General features: G+C 49.6%; 2 protein-coding genes across 3 annotated transcripts in view; both read left to right on the top strand.

Moving 5' to 3' along the window:
* The window catches only part of SNX27 (sorting nexin 27), a 42,386-nt gene extending 41,139 nt beyond the window's left edge, over positions 1-1,247 (top strand). For both annotated transcript variants that reach the window (XM_080986024.1, XM_080986023.1), the window contains exon 13: positions 1,014-1,247. In XM_080986024.1, coding sequence (XP_080842150.1) covers positions 1,014-1,061 — 48 coding nt within the window. In that variant the 3' untranslated portion in view covers positions 1,062-1,247. The remainder of the gene's footprint in view (positions 1-1,013) is intronic.
* TUFT1 (tuftelin 1) overlaps positions 1-18,276 on the top strand; it is a 153,675-nt gene that overhangs the window by 102,801 nt on the left and 32,598 nt on the right. The window lies entirely within an intron of this gene.

Genomic DNA, 18,276 nt, shown 5'->3' with positions numbered 1-18,276 from the left:
GTTCGAATCCCCACAACGGGGTGAGCTCCTGTTGCTCGGTCCCTGCTCCTGCCAACCTAGCAGTTCGAAAGCACGTCAAAGTGCAGGTAGATCAGTAGGTCTGGTGGGAAGGTAAACGGCGTTTCCGTGTGCTGCTCTGGTTCACCAGAAGCGGCTTAGTCCTGCTGGCCACATGACCCGGAAGCTGTACGCCGGCTCCCTCGGCCAGTAAAGCGAGATGAGCGCCGCAACCCCAGAGTCGGCCACGACTGGACCTAATGGTCAGGGGTCCCTTTACCTTTAATATTATTAATAAAGTTAAGCCTGCAGCTTACTGCGGGAGTTCGTTCCATTCTGGGGATTGCGCCTAAGGCCAAAATTGCAAACAGCCAAAGCAGGTTGGGTTCACTGGTGGGTGGGGTTGCCAAAGTCATTTCCCCCAGAACCCTGCTCTCTTTCCGCCCCCCTTTATTTATATATTTCCCGCCATGCATGTCAAGCTGAATGCGCACGAGTTTAACGTGCATACATTGTGGACTTAGCATAATAATAATTTGCAGTTGAAGTGGTAATTGGCGTGGCCCAGTGGTCAAGGATTTGGGAATCCCAACATCATCTGTGCACCACGGGTGGTCCTCCCCCAATCCCTGCTTTGAAACTGTTCTTCTGAGCATGCCCAGTATCACTTTTCCTGCTTGGAATCTTGGGATTTGTAGTTTCTTTGCCTGGGGAAACTGACTTCCCATCACTCCAGGGCACGGCGGTGTGTGCCTGAGCGCAAGCTGGGGACCTGGGTCTGCTGGCTGGCTGGCCAACCTCTTATGAACTTTTGCCTCCTGCTGTCCCCCCGCCTCTGAAGGTGCCCATGAAAGCCCCTTCCGAGGATTTTGTCAGCGTTCACCAGGAATGCTTTCGCAACCCTGGCAGCTTTTAAGGCAGATTCTGTGGGGAGGGTCTGTGTCCGTAGATCACGTTTTCCATTGCTTCTCTTGGTATCTCAGCCGTCGTTCTCTCTCTTTTGGTCTCCTTTCCAGAACATCTTTCAGATGATGCGGACACAGCACAGAGACATTACGACTTAGCCTCGCGGCCGCCATGGACAAAAACAGACAACCACACACAGACACACACACACAGACAGACAGACAGACCGAGAAGCAAAACGTATTATCCCTTTCCCCGCCCCCCCTTCCTGAAAATTAACACTTTTAAAAACGAAAAAGAGAGAGGGGAAAATGGTTTATTGTATTAAAGCCCTTAAAACTAAATATTAATAATACCATTTGTGAATTTCATGTTAAATCAACTGGGGGGGCGGGGGGGGGCAGGCAGGGATCCAACCAAGCTGTTGGAAGCAGGAAGGGTGGGAAGAGAGGGAGGTGGGAGCGGGGAATCCTGTTTCTTACCACCGAAAATTATGGGGGGGGTCTTCTCCCCCCCACAGTTTGCCCCCCTTCCTGTTGTTCAAAGATGGACTCTGCTGAGGGTTTTTTTCTGTTCTTTTCCTTTTCCTTTTTTCTTTTTTTTTTAAACAAACTGGATATAGAAATGTACATCCATTTGCACTGTTTGGACATATATATGTATGTATGTAAAAAAAAAAATTATATATACAAACTATCACACACGTATATACATATATATATAATTTCATCTCGGCGGCCGTTTAACTTTCAGAATGCTTACATTTCTACACGGAGTTTTCCTTCCTCCGGAATTTGTCACGGTGGTGCTTCTTTTTCCTCTTGTAAAAAATAAATAAATCTGGAACCAGGAAGAGAGGGGGCGGGAATGGAAAACAGCATTAAAGGAGCTGCCTTTGCTCTCATTCATAGGAATTAACTGGAGCCGAAACAAATTTCAAATGCCATCATGGTCCAATCCCAAATTCTGAAACCATGAAAGAAGTTTGAATTTCAATGCTTGAAGCCCCTTTTACATGTGTGTGTGTGTGTGTGTGAGAGAGAATTTCTTCCCCTTGTTTTTGTGGCTGCATTTTGGGATGTTGGCAGGAGAAGTGGGGGGAAGTCTCTGGACAGAAAGCATTTCAGGAAAAACACTTTTGGTTCTAACTGGATTGAAACATCCAAGTTGTGTTTGTAATTCTGGAATTTCAGCTTGAAGATTTTGTTGGGGTTTTTTTGTGGGGGGCGGTGTTTAAATTGAAAAATTGCATCTGGGCGCCTTGGCTATTCTGGGCTTATAACACCTACTCCCCCTGTCACCCCCCACCCTTGTGGCATTTGAGATTTTGTCAGTGTCACCGTCACGCATTTAAAATTGAGCAAAGGGGGGCTGGATGAGAAGAGGCGGTGAAAGAAAATTCCTTACAAGATTAGAACCCACCATCATGGAAACATGGTTGTTGCTTGAACTGCTAGCTGGCGCAGCCATGATTGGCAGCTGGAGATTTCTGCCCTATTCCCCTCCCAGAACTACAATTTCCAGGGTGTTTTAACAGTCAGTCCCTCCTCCCAAGGCACTCCGGAAATCGCTGCTTCCCAGGATTCTTGGGGAGGGGGAACCGTGACTGTTTAAAGCATAGCTGTCTACATTTCCCTTTTTTAAAGGGAAATTCCCTTATTCCAAGTAGGATTTCTTGCAAGAAAAGGGAAAAGTTGACAGCTATGGTTTAAAGTGGTATCATAGCGCTTTGAATGTGAGGTGCAAATGTGGCCAAGGCGAGGAGAAGCCGTGTCTTCCCCATCCTCTTTCTTTCAAAGCATTTATGGCTCGAGATTTCCTGCCAGGAGGCGTACCAAGAGTGGTGGGGCCAGGTCAAGTTGCAGGCCAGTTTCCAGCCTTTAAAACAACACGGGAGATGATGGCCGAGCAAGCCGGAGTGGTGGCTTCCAGAGCAGGGAAAGCAGGGTGGTGTGTGTGCATTTGCCCAGTGTCTGGAGAAGGCTGGTCCCGTGGTCACAGCTTTGAGGCACGTACTGTAGGGAGAGGAGCTACCCGTATTTTTTGCTCCATAAGATGTACCTGACCATAAGACGCATCTAGTTTTTAGAGGAGGAAAGGAGGAAAGCCCCTTTTTTTGAGGATCAGCTCAAAGTTGTGCAGCTTCTTTTGCAAAGGGAAAAGGCCCTTTTTTTTGAGCATCAGCTCAAAGTTGTTGAGCTTACTTTGCAAAGGGAAAAAAATCCTGTTTTTATGGGGTTTAACTCACAGTTCTGCAGCTTCTTTAGGAAAGGAAAGGAAAGGGAGCCGTTTCTACAGTTTCCAGACATATAATCTAATCAGCCAGTCACATGTCGCTGGGGAAACAAATACCTTCCGTCTGCAGAACATTCAACAATGGAGGACTGGGCAAGGGGGCAGGGTGATCAACCACACATTCGCTCCATAAGACGCACAGACATTTCCCCTTACCTTCTGGGAGGAAAAAAGTGCGTCTTATGGAGCAAAAAATATGGTGAATCATTTGCCCACATGTTAGAAGTAGGGGCTGCAGTTGGGCTTAATGGAAAAGTAGGGTGTGAGATCATGCCCAAGCAGGTGTGACTTCACTGCCGCTGGACATACACTTGGATGCTTTTCTGAGGCTTTCCCCACAAGTTCAAGAGTCAACACCTGACTTGAGAGTGTAAGAAAAACCCTTCGGAGCAGGGCTAAAGGCCCATCGAGCCCTGCATCTCGCTCTCCCACTGTGGCCAGCCAGGAGCAGCAGGGCCAGAAATCCTTAGTTGTAGTTTCCAAGTCACCTTCAAAGTAGCCACACGTAGAGCGCATTGCAGTAGTCCAAGCAGGAGATAACTAGAGCATGCGCCACTCTGGCCAGACAGTCCGCGGGCAGGGAGGGTCTCATCCTGCATACCGGATGGAGCTGATAAACAGCTGCCCTGGACACAGAATTGGCCTGCGCCTCCATGGACAGCTGTGAGTCCAGAGAGTAGGAAGCTACAGTGTGTATGCCAGGATCTTTGCTCAAAGAGGGAGCATGTCAAAGGTCCCAGGTTCCATCCTCAACATCTCCAGATACGACTGGAAGAGATCCCTCCCTGAAACCCTGCAGAGCTGGTTGTTGTGGACAGTCCTGAGCTACATTGTTCAGTGGCCTGTCTTACATCCTTGTTTAAACCTGCCTTACTCAGAACCATGAGGACTGGAATGGTGTTCTGTTTCAAGGGCAAAGGCCGCAGCTCATATGGGAGAGCGGCCAGAAGGTCCCTGGTCTCCTTCCTGGTAGAGCTGAGAACGTCCCTTACCTGAAACTTGGAGGATCTCTGCAAGTCAGTGTGGGCTTTGCTGAGCTGGAGGGACCCCAATGGTTTGCCTTCCTTGGTTGCTAAGGCAGCAGCCTCAAGCTGTGACCTGGAGGAAACTGGGCAGGGAGGTGAAATTGTAGCCTTATTGGACTTTACCAATTGGTAGGGTGAGCGTTGCTCCCGGATGGGAGGAAGGAAGTCAAATGACACCGAGGGTTGGTTCAGAGAAAGAGTTTATTCTGCTCTCCGGATAGCAGAAGGCACTTGCGTGGTCAGCTCACAGCAAGTCCAAAGAAATGAGAAATTTCATGCAGTATATATATCCTCTAGGCACCCTCTCCCCACTTCCCCAGGAATCCAGCCACGTCAGCTTATACACGCAGGTTGACATCACAGATGTTCCTGCTCCGGTACTTTTAACCATAAAAGGGTGTTCCTCTTCCTGTACTCTTGACCATATAAGGGTATTCCTGTTCCGGCACTCTTATCTTGGGGTAAGAAGGTCACCAACTCTCCTGGCGCTGTTCCCGGACTAGGTCTATGCGTCAGAGTGTGGTCAGGATGTAAGATAAGACCCAGACGTGCCATCCCTGCTCCACTGGAACAGTCAAGGCCATACATTGCCGTCATGGACTGATAAAGGAGAGCGCTTTGTTTATACAGCTGGGTTCCTGTTATGCATTTGCTCAACAGCTCAATGCATTTTAGAAATGCTCCCTTGCAGAAGGAAAAATGCGGATTTTGGGGCCCGTTCCAGACTGACTACACAGTCAGGTTTTTAGATTTGGGAAACCTATTCCTTCAAAATGACCCCCTCTAATGCCTCAAACATCTATGGGGTGTCTCTTCCTTCAGGCTTGAAGCAGGGTTTGGCTCCAACTTCTTCAGGGTGCAGACTGCAGCTGAAGGGAATCTTCCCATGTAGAATAAGAATTGCCTCCAAACCGTTGGCCCCGTAGGGTGGCCAGCGCTGGCAATGGGAAGATTGTGAGAAAGATCTTGTCTCTCTCTCTCTCTCTCTCTCTCTCTGTCTCTCTCTCTCTCTCCAGGTCTTAAGGTAAGGCTTCATCTGTGTTTGAGGCTAGGATTCCCTCCTGGGGCGGGCAGTGTGCCATGTGCCTCTGAGCTAGTGCAGAGTGCTTTCCCTTGCCGAGTGACTCCAGGCAGCCTCTGTTCCCCTCTCTTTTTAGAAGAAGTTCAGACATGGAAGGCACACAGAACTTTCTAGCCAGTCAACTTATTTCCTCAACTTATCGCATCATTCCAGGCAAGGCAAGCTTCACCTCTGCTTTTCAGTGGTTCCTCCTCTTCCTCCGAGAGAGGGCTTCCAGGAGCTGGTTCAAACGTGAGTAGCTGCAGGCACCAGCCAAGCCAGAGAAGCGTTAGAAAGAAATTGAAATAAAAAAAATTCTTCCAGTAGCACCTTTAAGACCAACTAAGTTAGTTCTTGGTATGAGCTTTCGTGTGCAAGCACACTTCTTCAGATTTTTTTTATTTTTTATTATTTTTTATTATTTTTTTTTAATTTTTTTTATTTTGACTATGGCAGACCAACACGGCTACCTATCTGTAACTAGAAAGAAATTGAGTTCATCTTGTTTGCCGGAGCTTCAGGAAGTTCAAACTTCTTTTTTTAGGTTTTTGGGGAGAGGAGACGGGAGTTTTCCAGGGGATTTTCGGGCTGGGGATTTCTGGTAGCCGGAAACATCTGTGGAGGAGCAGAAAGGAGTATTTATAATGGCTGATAAAACGAGCTATTGAGTGACTGTGCCTATTCCTGCATTGTCGGGCTGTGGAGACTTCTGTTAACAACCCTGACATTGGGTATGGGGAACCTCTGGCCCTCCAGGAGCCTCTGAGCCACAGCTCCCATGATTGACCATGCAAAAGTTCAGCCACGGTTCCCCATCCCTCCCTTAACTTCTCAAACGTGTATCTCCCAAGACACAGCTATTACATGGAGGTTTGTTACAGTCCATTATGCATTCAGTTTATCAGTCGCACAACACAGAAGGGGTCTCTGAGCAGATTGCAAAATGTTTTAAACATGATGCGTGACATGAAATCGGGGAGCAAGGAGAGCAGTGCGTCGCAGTAGCTAGAGCTTGTCCTCTTGAGGAATTTGAAACAATCACATGTTCGTTCAAAATCCAATTGAAGCTAGTTTAATTTGACAAAACCGAACTTGATCCGGTGATGCCAGCTTCTCAAAGTCTTGAGAGGCATTGACACCTCTGGCAGCCCCCCCTCCTTGCCACTTAGTGCCCCCTCCCAAGGCCATCCCATCATCCACTTTAGGAACCTCTAACAGCTGAAAACATTATTCCACCCTGTGATCACAGGGTTGCCAGGAACACTATTCTTCAGCCCTGTGAGCAACAGGGATGTTTTCAGCTTCCTCAAACGTCATAAAGATGGAGACAGATACATCGCACTGGGGGGACATTGCACAACCAGGGGACCACCACCCAGAAGGCCCCGCCATGGGTCAGTGTCAACGAGGCATCACTGCTGTTATAGGCAGATATTTCTCCTCTCCATAGAAGTCCCTGCAATGTGCTCTTACGTCTTCAATTTGATTTGCAACAATTTTGACCTCTGGTTTTAAAACGTTGGCGTTTACCTTCGTTGACGTGGCTGCGGTTCTGATGTTGCTCTCTCCGGTAAGAACTTGCAGGAGAAATTGGGGCAGAGCCCCGTCAGGGTACCCAACTTGGTCTCGTCCGTGTGCTGTTGAACTCCCATCATATCCATCCTTGACCATCGGCCTTGCTGGCTGCAACTGGGAGCTGGACTCGGGGGACGTCCAGAGGGCGACCATGTTTGCTGCTCCTGCGTTAGGGAGAAAAGTTTTTGGTGTGATGGTCTCAGCCCTTTGCCAAAGCAACCCGGGAGTCTTAGCAAAGGTCTATTGGTCACCCGGAAGCCCACGCTTGGGGCGTGAAAGCCCAGGGGGCCTGCTCCACCACTTGGCATTGGGAGGTAGACTGCCTCTGACGCTGGAGGTTCTGTCACCGTTATGACCAGTTGTTCCCAACACGCCTCCCCATTTAAAGCCATCTAAATTGGTGGCTGCAAATTCATGGTGTGAAGCACCGTGCAGGGTGTTGGTGTGCGAGAGGAAGGGGCCAGTGAGTTGTGTAGCCTTGCGCACACTGAAATCCAGAAGCTTGCCACCTGTCAGCAGCTGGTCCCCACCCAGCCCAGAAACACGGCAGTAGGAGAACCATGAGGAATCCTGGGAGCGACTCGCAAGTAAAATGGAAAGGAAGCAGTGTGTTGAGAGGTGAGAGTTTTTGCTCTGAGCACAGATTCGTTCCTGGGCAAAGCTTCAACCCTCTGGGTCCTTGACAGAAGGAACCCAGAACTCCTCAAAACTTGTGGCAAAGCTTGGACTGGGCTGCTTTAGGTGGTGGTGGGAGCTGTGTGAGTGCTCTCCTAAAGAACATTACAATGAAACTTCCTGAATGTGGAAATCTAGCATGCAAGGCTGAAGCCTAGCTGTCTCCTTGACATGCTAGATTTCTCTGTTAGGGAATAACCCCCCCCCTATAAATCAGAGTAACTCAAGAGCCCCAAGTCGCCTTATCCCTTCGCACCCCAAATATAAGCTTGGTCGTTTCTTTGCAATTGGAAGATTTTATTATTATTTTTTGCTATGCACAAATCAGTTTGGCGGAAAAGCAAATATCAGTGGCCCCCAGGGGAAAGAACAGCCTGCCTCTCAATTCTCCTGAATGTATGAGCTGCATCACTTGAAAGCAGAACTCTGGTCCTTTGCCCTAGGCAAGATTTCCTCCCCTTCCCTCACTAATCGGCTCTCTGGCAATCCAGATTAAATCTGTCAAGTTCGTGGAAGCACGAATGCCTTCCATATGCATTGCACCTGTTTTTCTCTTGCTTCTCACGCTCCTCTCCTCCCTGAATTTCCCTCCTGCTTTGCAAGCGACATTTAGGTGTGTGTTTTTTTTTTTAAAAAGGCATCCCTTCCAGCTTCCTTTAACGCATCTTCATTTTCCGAGCTGGTGACTTCTCTTCCTTTTTTTTAAAAAAAGGAATTACTCACAAAGCCATCCCTGGCGGCAACTCCAACGCGCCGTGTAAGCTAAGCAGGAATTTATTTATTTTCCCCCTAAATGGGTCAGGGTGTTTGTGTTTTTGTACAACAGCTCGGTGCATTCCTAATTTGAATATTCAGGAGCTGCATTTTTTTTTTTTCCGATGGAGAGGCTATTCTTAGCAGCCGTAACAGGATAAAGCTCCCAAGCAGCCGCGAGGCTATGCCGGGTGATGTCAAAAGCAAATGTTTGTGGGGTACGTGTCGGCAACTGGCTGCTTCCAAAGCCACGTCCTCCCTTCCAGTTGGCACAGTTTGGCCCCCGTGTTGCATCTGGGACCTGCATGGCCTTCGTGGGCTCGTGCCAAAGCCAGGAACAGCATCCTTAAGGAGAATTTGTTGGCTTATTGGTGCCTTTCTGGGACGCGGGTGGCGCTGTGGGTTAAACCACAGAGCCTAGGACTTGCCGATCAGAAGGTCGGTGGTTCGAATCCCCGCGACGGGGTGAGCTTCCGTTGCTCAGTCCCTGCTCCTGCCAACCTAGCAGTTCAAAAGCACATCAAAGTGCAAGTAGATAAATGGGTACCGCTCCGGCGGTTAGGTAAACGGCGTTTCCATGCGCTGCTCTGGTTTGCCAGAAGCAGCTTAGTCCTGCTGGCCACATGACCTGGAAGCTGTACGCCGGCTCCCTCGGCCAATAAAGCAAGATGAGCGCCGCAACCCCAGAGTCGTCCACGACTGGACCTAATGGTCAGGGGTCCCTTTACCTTTACCTTTATGGTGCCTTTCTGTATTGTATATGCCTTCCTGGGCAAAGTTGCCGTTTAATCACAGCCTTCTCCGGTCTTATTTTCTTGTGTGTGGGAGGAAAATAACTCATCTCCTACTCCCCTGCCTGAAACTCTGGAGACCTGCTGCCAATCAGTGTAGACCATGTTGAGCTAGGCAAACCCAGGGCCCAGCTTCCTATGTCCGTCTTCAAACCAGCCCTTTATTCCGAACCATGAGGACTGGAAACTTGGGACCTGTTCTCAGAGGAAGGGCCACAGCTCAGTCTCGGAGCCCATGCATTGTGTGCAAAATGTCCCAGCTTCGATCCTCAGCATCCCCAGGTAGGGCTGAGAATGCCCCCCACCCAAAACCTGAAGAGATGCTGCCAGCCAGTGCAGTCACAACACTGAGCGAGAAGGACCAAAAGCAACTTCTGACACCTCTGTGTTGTTGCGTTTTGGAGAACAGCCTGTTAGCTGGTCAGCAGAATGTGTTGCTCCTAATCTCTGCGCATACTTTTGGGGAAAGGTTGAGCAAGATGCTTTGCAATGAGCCAGGGATGTTTCCAGCTGAAGCTTCTGGAGAAGCAGGTTTCATGTTTTGAGAGGTGAGGGAGAACATCAGACTGAGATCTTGGAAGATCACGGACGACTCCATCAAGCCTTGGTGGAGCAAATGTGAGACTTCCGGGCTTGACAGCAGCTTATCGGATGTTTTTGAGGCAGAAGGCCCTGGGTTCTTTTCCGGTTGAAAGTCTGCCTTGCAAAGTCCGGTTGCAAAGACCCCTCTCTCTGCCTGACTTCCAGACATTTCTGGCCAACATGAGCAGCAATGTGACCCAGTAGTCTGGCTCCGTTTAAGGCAGTTTGATATTTAACATTTGGTTGCTTTGAATCATCAGTACTGCAATTCTGGGGACGCGGGTGGCGCTGTCGGTTAAATCACAGAGCCTAGAACTTGCCGATCAGAAGGTCGGCGGTTTGAATCCCCGTGACGGGGTGAGCTCCCGTTGCTTGGTCCCTGCTCCTGCCAACCTAGCAGTTCGAAAGCACATCAAAGTGCAAGTAGATAACTACCATATTTTTTGCTCTATAAGACTCACTTTTTCCCTCCTAAAAAGTAAGGGGAAATGTGTGTGCGCCTTATGGAGCGAATGCAGGCTGCACAGCTATCCCAGAAGCCAGAACAGCAAGAGGGATTGCTGCTTTCACTGCATAGTGATTCCTCTTGCTGTTCTGGCTTTGGAGATTCAGAATATTTTTTTTCTTGTTTTCCTCCTCCAAAAACTAGGTGCGTCTTGTGGTCTGGTGCGTCTTATAGAGCGGAAAATATGGTAGGTACCGCTCTGGCAGGAAGGTCAATGGCGTTTCCATGCGCTGCTCTGGTTCGCCAGAAGCAGCTTAGTCATGCTGGCCACATGACCCGGAAGCTGTACGCCGGCTCCCTTGGCCAATAAAGCGAGATGAGCGCCACAACCCCAGAGTCGGCCACGACTGGACATAATGGTCAGGGGTCCCTTTACCTTTTTTACTGCAATTCCGTACTTACGGAGTGGGGAACCTGAGGGCTGAATGTGGCCCTTCAGCTGTTTCCACCCGGCCCTCGGAGCTTTCACGAGTCTACGCCCCCCACCAGCCTTGCATTCATTGCTCCACCCACATTTGGCCCCACCCATATCTGGCATGTGACCCCCCAGAAGAGTCACAAGAAGTCCGAACATCAGACTTCGCCAACCCCTGCCCCACCGAAGTAATTGGGGCTTGCTTCTGAGTCAGCCTGCCTCATCTTGCATTGCACACAACTTTTAAAAATTGAGTTTTAATAGGCAGGGGGTCTCCACTTTGTGCTGAAAGATCTCCAGCAAGGCAACACGAACCCTACATCTGCTTTTTGAACAAAGAAAAGCCTTTGGTTCCATTATCCTTGCAGTTCCCCGGGAGCATTCCACGTGTTATGTAACACAGGTTTCTAACACCTTTTGGGCATGAGAGAGAGAAAGAGAAAAAGCCTCTGAAAGTGACCATTGTCGAATGCAAGAGCCTCAAGTGTTGGACAAATACGTAGATCACACAGACACCTCGAACAAAACACTAGAATGGCCAGAGTCCGTCCCTATGCTCTAGCTAAGCCAACATGGTGAGCGCTCAGGGGTCCTGATGTTTGATGCCCCCCAACAAATAATAATAATAATAATAATAATAATAATAATAATAATAATAAATGTTATTTATATCCTGCCCTCCTCAGCCAAAGCCGGGCTCAGGGCGGCTAACAACAATAAAATAGCACAACATTCTAAAATCATTTCATTATAAAATTAATTCAACTCAAAATGATGGCAACCATTAGGCTAAAGTTCTGTGAAGATTGCCAATGGAGGGAGTCAGGCTGTGCCCTGACCAAAGGCCTGGTGGAACAGCTCTGTCTTGCAGGCCCTGCGGAAAGATGTCAAGTCCCACAGGGCCCTAGTCTCTTGTGACAGAGCGTTCCACCAGATTGGAGCCACAGCCGAAAAAGCCCTGGCTCTGGTTGAGGCCACCCTAACCTCCCTGTGGCCTGGGACCTTCAGGATGTTTTTGTTTGAAGACCGTAAGTCCCTCTGTGGGGCATACCAGGAGAGGCGGACCCGTAGGTACGAGGGTCCTAGGCCGTATAGGGCTTGAAAGGTTAAAACCAGCACCTTAAACCTGATCCTGTACTCCACCGGGAGCCAGTGCAACTGGTATAGCACCGGGTGAATGTGATCCTGCAGCGAGGATCCCGTAAGGAGTCTCGCCACGGCATTCTGCACCCGCTGGAGTTTCTGGGTTAGTCTCAAGGGCAGCCGCACGTAGAGTGAGTTACAATAATCCAGTCTGGAGGTGACCGTCACGTGGATCACAGTGGCCAGGTCAGGGCGAGAGAGGTAAGGAGCCAACTGCTTAGCTTGGCGGAGATGAAAAAATGCCGCCTTTGTTGTAGCTGTTGGTGATCCCTCCCGCCGTAGCTTTTGACATTTAATCAGGTGTTGGGCATTTTAACACTTTCCCCCAAGCTTGAGGACTAGCACCTTATATACAAAGGAAAAAGAAGAGCCCTGGGGTACTCAGAATACCAAATTCTATGCCCAATTGCAGATTCAGTCATCCCTGTGCCGCAGAGAGAGGATATCGGCGCAAGTAAATTAACTCCCTGCAAGGACCAAATGGAGAAACCGTTCTTTTTTAGTAGCCTGACTCCCCCAGGCACAGACTCTTCAAACGGCTTTCTTCAGACTGCTTAACCTGTCAGCGAGAAGGAGGAAGCCAACAGTAGCGCATTAACAACATTATTTCAGATTCAGGACTGCCAAAGCCTCTTCCCAGCAGCTGTCAGTCTTTCTACAGTCAGGGGCTGGGGGGGGGCGTCCTTCGGGGAGCAGAGCAGCCGCCTTTGCATACAGAAAGAGTCCCAGGTTCATTCCCGACACCTTTTAAAAAGTACTGTATTTTTCGCCCTATAGGACGCACTTTTTCCCCTCCAAAAATGAAGGGGAAATGTGTGTGCGTCCTATGGGGCGAATGCAGGCTTTCGCTGAAGCCTGGAGAGCGAGAGGGGTCGGTGCGCACCAACCCCTCTCGCTCTCCAGGCTTCAGGAAGCTATCCGCAAGCCTGGGGAGCCCGCGGGAGTTCCCGCCAGGCTCCCAAGGCTTGCAGACAGCAGCCTGCAGCCCAAAACTGGGGAGCGCACCCCGAGCTTCGGGCAGATATCCGCAAGCCTGGGGAGACCGGCGGGAGTTCCCGCCGGGCTCCCAAGGCTTGCGGATAGCAGCCTGTTCTGGGGGCTGGGGTCAGGGGAAGCTCGGGCTTCCCCCACCCCAGCCCCGCGCCTGGGGGAAAAATAATTTCACCCCCTTTATCCCCCCCCCAAAAAAACTAGGTGCGCCCTATGGGCCGGTGCGCCCTATGGGACAAAAAATACGGTAAACAGGAAAGTCTCATTTGAGGGCCTCTGGAAACTGAGCCCCTGATGGACAGAGTTTGACAATACTGGGCTGGGGGGTGGGTGTCACTGGTCCTATTCGAGGAACGGTTGAGGGACCTGGGTATGTTTCACCTGGAGAAAAGTAGTCAAAGGTGATAGGAGAGCCACCTTGAAATACCCGCCGCATGGAAGATGGAGCCAGTAGGAGCCGAACCAATGGATTCAGATTCCAAGGACGGAGATTCCGAATAAACATTAGGAAGAACTTTATGACGGTAAGAGCTGTTTGACTGTGGAATGGACTCCCTTGGGAGATTTTTAAGCAGAGGCTGGAAAGGATCTTTGATGCAGGGGTTGGACTAGATCAGGGGTCAGCAAGGTTTACCGGCCATGGGCTGGATCACTCTCACAGAGATCATCTGTGGGCCGGACTGGCGCAGCGCGATGCCGAAAAATTGCTTCTGTGCATGCCCAGATGCCAAAAACCGCACCTGCGCAGATGCGATTTTCGGTGTCTGGACATGTGCAGACACGATTTCTGGCGCCACTCGGTGACTCCCCACGCTGTGCTGGTTTAGCGCAGCGTGCAGGGGATTTGCCGAGTGGGCGGCTCAGTTCGGGGGCGACTCGTGGGCCAGTAAAACGGTCTTCGTGGGCCGCATCTGGCCCATGGGCCGCACGTTTCTGACCCCTGGACTAGATGGCTCTCAGGCTCCCTTCCAACTCAGATTCTATGGTAATTACCGTATTTTTCGCTGCATAAGACGCACCGTTTTCCTCCTAAAAAGTAAGGGGAAATGTCTGTGCGTGTTATGGAGTGAATGTGTGGTTGATCACCCTGCCCCCTTGCCCAGGCCTCCATTGTTGAATGTTCTGCAGATGGAGGCTGTTTGTTTCCCCAGCGACATGCGACTGGCTGATTAGATTATCTGTTTGGAAACTGTAAAAACGGCTCCCTTTCCTTTCCTAAAGAAGCTGCAGAACTGTGAGTTGAACCCCATAAAAACAGGATTTTTTCCCTTTGCAAAGTAAGCTGAACAATTGTGAGCTGATCCTCAAAAAAAGTGCTTTTCCCCTTTGCAAAAAAAGCTGCACAACTTCAAGCTGATCCTCAAAAATCCGGGGCTTTCCCCTTTTCCTCCTCTAAAAACTAGTTGTGTCTTATGGTCAGGTGCGTTTTATGGAGTGAAAAATACGGTATGTTCCTAGGAGTTGTTCTCTCTCTGCCCCCAATTCCTAAATTAAACCTGCTTGGTGCCATCGTCAGACAGGGAAACAGGCTTTGATGGGTCTTGTTTTGAGCTCTGCCCGTCCGCCTTTGAGCAAAGGCACTGTCTGCGGCTGCTGAGAGTCCCTCCAGGACTAGATTGCGTTTGTGACGCACATGCCTTTGTTGGGCCACCCCCCCCATCCTTCCCACCTTGAGATGAAGCGAAAAGGATTTTTCTCCCTGTGAAAAGCACTTGCTTTCCTTTCAGCATCAATAAAACCTGTTGGTGGGGAGAAATACCCCTCTTTTGGGATGGGGGTTCTCTTTCGGGGAAGAATCCCTGGCTGGTTCTAACCCAAGGGAAGACCCACAGCTTAGCAACAGCGTGTTTGCTTTGTGTGCTGTGCGGTCCAGTTTCAACCCCCAGGTATGGCTGGGGGGGAGAGACTGCCTTCTATCTGAAATCTTGGAAAGCAGATCTTTAGCCAACCTCGACAGGTAGATTTATCCAAGTCTGACTCAGTATAATCCTGCTTCCTGGGTTCCCATTTATGTCAATCCTATCGTCAGAACCATGAGGGCTGGAATCTTAGTAGTAGTAATAATACCCGCCCATCTGGCTGGGTTAAAACGGGTGGGTAGTTGGTAAAAACCCGCCCATCTGGCTGGGTTTCCCCAGACACTCTGGGCGGCTTTCAACACAATATTAAAATACAGTAATGCATCAAACATTAAAAGCTTCCCTAAACAGGGCTGCCTTCAGATGTCTTCTAAAAGTCTGGTAGTTGTTGTTCTCTATGACATCTGGTGGGAGGGCGTTCCACAGGGCGGGCGCCACCACCGAGAAGGCCCTCTGCCTGGTTCCCTGTAACTTGGCTTCTCGCAGAGAGAGAACCGCCAGAAGGCCCTCGGAGCTGGACCTCAGTGTCCGGGCAGAACGATGGAGGTGGAGACGCTCCTTCAGGTATACTGGACCAAGGCCGTTTAGGGCTTTCAAGGTCAGCACCAACACTTTGAATTGTGCTCGGAAACGTACTGGGAACCAATGAAGGTCTTTCAAGACCGGTGTTATGTGGTCTCGGCAGCCGCTCCCAGTCACCAGTCTGGCTGCCATATTCTGGATTAGTTGTAGTTTCTGGGTCACCTTCAAAGGTAGCCCCACATAGAGCGCATTGCAGTAGTCCAAGCAGGAGATAACTAGAGCATGCACCACTCTGGCGAGACAGTCCGTGGGCAGGGAGGGTCTCATCCTGCATACCAGATGGAGTTGGTAAACAGCTGCCCTGGACACAGAATTGACCTGCACCTCCATGGAGAGCTGTGAGTCTAAAATGACTCCCGGGCGGCGCACCTGGTCCTTCAGAGGCACAGGTACCCCATTCAGGACCAGCTATTGCGTTTAAAGGAAGCACTGTGACCTTGCGGTGACCACCTGATTTCTGTAAAGAAGGTACCAAGTCCCAGGCAAGGCTAGGAAATGCCAGAGGTGTAGCAAGGTCAGGTGGCACCCGGTGCGAATTTTTTTTGTCAGCTCCCCTTCACATTGCAATTTTGGGGAACGTTGCCCAGAGTTGTTGAGCTGTTTTATTTTAAGGGAAGGTTGCCCCCCAGACTTTTAAAGCTTTTTTTAAGGGTACTCCAAAGTTGTGGACCTTTTTCTTAGGGAGGGTTGGCTGTGAGACAGATACGCTTGCCAATCGCCCATATCCAGCAGGGCGGGAGTGCCAGTGCCACCCGCCGATCGCTAAAATCCGCCCGCCGATTGCATAAAACCCTCCACCAGTAAAGCAAGCGCATTCGCTGGGCGCATTTATGCAATCAGCAGGTGGATTTTCACGACGACGATCGCTCCAGTCGTGAAAGATCTGCCCGCTGGGGGTGAGCGCCTGCATGCTGATCCGCCCGGGGGGGGGATTTTGTCACCCCCCCAGGCATGACATCTGGGACGGACCGCACCCCCCCTTGCAACGCCCCTGAGAAATGCCACCCCCACTTCAAATCCTGAACAGCTGCTACCAGTCAGTGCAGACAGTCAGTGCAGACAGCACTGTGTCAGATGAACCAGTGGCCTGGCTCTGCCTGAGGCAACTTCCTATATACCTGGAATTAGTCTAAACAACTGCCTCTGCTCCTCCCTGATGCTGCTTCTCATTGTAGCAGGAACCCCCCACCCCAATCATTCAGTTTGTACAAACTTCACACACTCACACTCACACACTACATATGCCACACTTCTGTTATAAATTCATAGAAAAATCAACCATACATCGGATTTGCACTGTTCCATTTTTATTTTACTCCATATGACAAGGACTATCAAAGGGGGGTGGCTTGGTTCTGGTCAGCCATAATCCCTTGACCATCCCAGCACATCCACAGGAGCCCTGCCCAGTTGCTATGCCAACCCTGATGGTCCTAGACAGAAGACCATCAAGATCACAGAGAACTTGCATATGGGAGTGGATTCAGCATGGACTGAAACAAAGGACAATGATCAGATCTTCCCTCTGGGGGCAGGAAACTGCCAACTCCCCTTTGTCTCCTGGAAGTGACTCATGGGCAGGGGGAAAGGAGGAACCAGCCAGGTGACAGGACACTCGGGTTACCACCACAACTCCTCCCTCAACCCCTCCTTTCTGTAATGTATGCATGATGTCAACCCCTCCTTTCTGTGATGTATGCATGATGTTTCTGGGGGTGGGCTTGACCTAGAGGATGGGAATTTAAAAAGTTTTTATAAGGTCTTGCACACCATCTTTCTGGGTCTTCTCTCCTGCAAGTGAGGGGAACACCTTGTTGCAACAGTTCAATAAAGGCCAAGCCTACAGGCTGCTGTTTTGCTCCAAGTTATCCTGGTTGGTGTCTTTGTTTTTGTCCAAGGGAGCCCTCGGATTTTTCCGGTAACATCATAACAACAACAACAACAACAACAACAAAAACCACAACAACAACAACTTTATTTATACCCCGCACTCCCCAGCCAGAGCCGGGCTCAGGGCAGCTAACACCTATAAAATCACTGTAAAAACATAAACAAAACACAGTAAAAACAGGGGGGGGAAGGAGAAAAAGAGGGGGGGGGGAGAAGAAGGGAAAGAAATTAAAATACAGGTTAAAATGCAATTTAAAATGCAGCCTCATTTTAAAGTAGCTGATAAAAGATGTCCCATTTACTTGAACCAGTCATTCCCGGGTTCTCTGAAGCCATACAGCGCTCTCTTGCTCCCCTGTCTAGTTTTAATTTATTGCAGACAGCTCTACATTGTGACTTCCATTGCAGTACCTTGTATTTTTTTGTTGCACTTTCAAGATGTGGAGGAGAAAACAGATTCTTTTTGTGGGGGGTGGGGGGGAAGCAAAGGGTAAAAAAAGAAAAACACAAAATCGATTCCCACTTTCCTGCAGTGCTTCATTCTTCATTTTCTTTAGAGATAAACCCTCTTAAAATTTTGTTCGGTAAAAGTCAATTAGTGTAACTAATTGTAACATACTCTTTAAAATAAAATTGATTTATTGATGAAATGTCTAAGCTTTCAGTTGGTCTTTTCTCGGGGCAGGGACATGGTGTGAAATTTATACTGGAGACATGTTTCTTAAATGAGTCTGTACATACTCGGACACATCTTGTTGCAAGAGCAACTAGATCCTGCAACCTGTATAGCAGACAAAGGGAACCTTACACCCAGAGACCAAATACAGCCCCCGGGACCTTTATATCTGGTCCTTGGGACCCTGTCCAAGCCACAAACCCTCCTGATGGATTCTGGCAATGCCTCCTGCTTGCTGGATGGAGGATGGAGGGGTGTGCGTGTGTTGAAACCATCCACCAGCCTAATAATAATAATAATAATAATAATAATAATAATAATAATAAGGCGGCATTTTTTCATCTCCGCCAAGCTAAGCAGTTGGCCCCTTATCTCTCTCGCCCTGACCTAGCCACTGTGATCCATGCGACGGTCACCTCCAGACTGGATTATTGTAACTCGCTCTACGTGGGGCTGCCCTTGAGACTGACCCAGAAACTCCAGCGGGTGCAGAATGCCGCGGCGAGACTCCTTATGGGGTCTTCGCTGCGAGATCACATTCATCCGGTACTATACCA

Source organism: Podarcis pityusensis (assembly GCF_964106645.2).
Source record: "Podarcis pityusensis genome assembly, chromosome: 16".
Taxonomy (NCBI): domain Eukaryota; kingdom Metazoa; phylum Chordata; class Lepidosauria; order Squamata; family Lacertidae; genus Podarcis; species Podarcis pityusensis.
The sequence above is the reverse complement of the archived record's forward strand: the minus strand, read 5'-3'. Positions and strand labels throughout refer to the sequence as shown.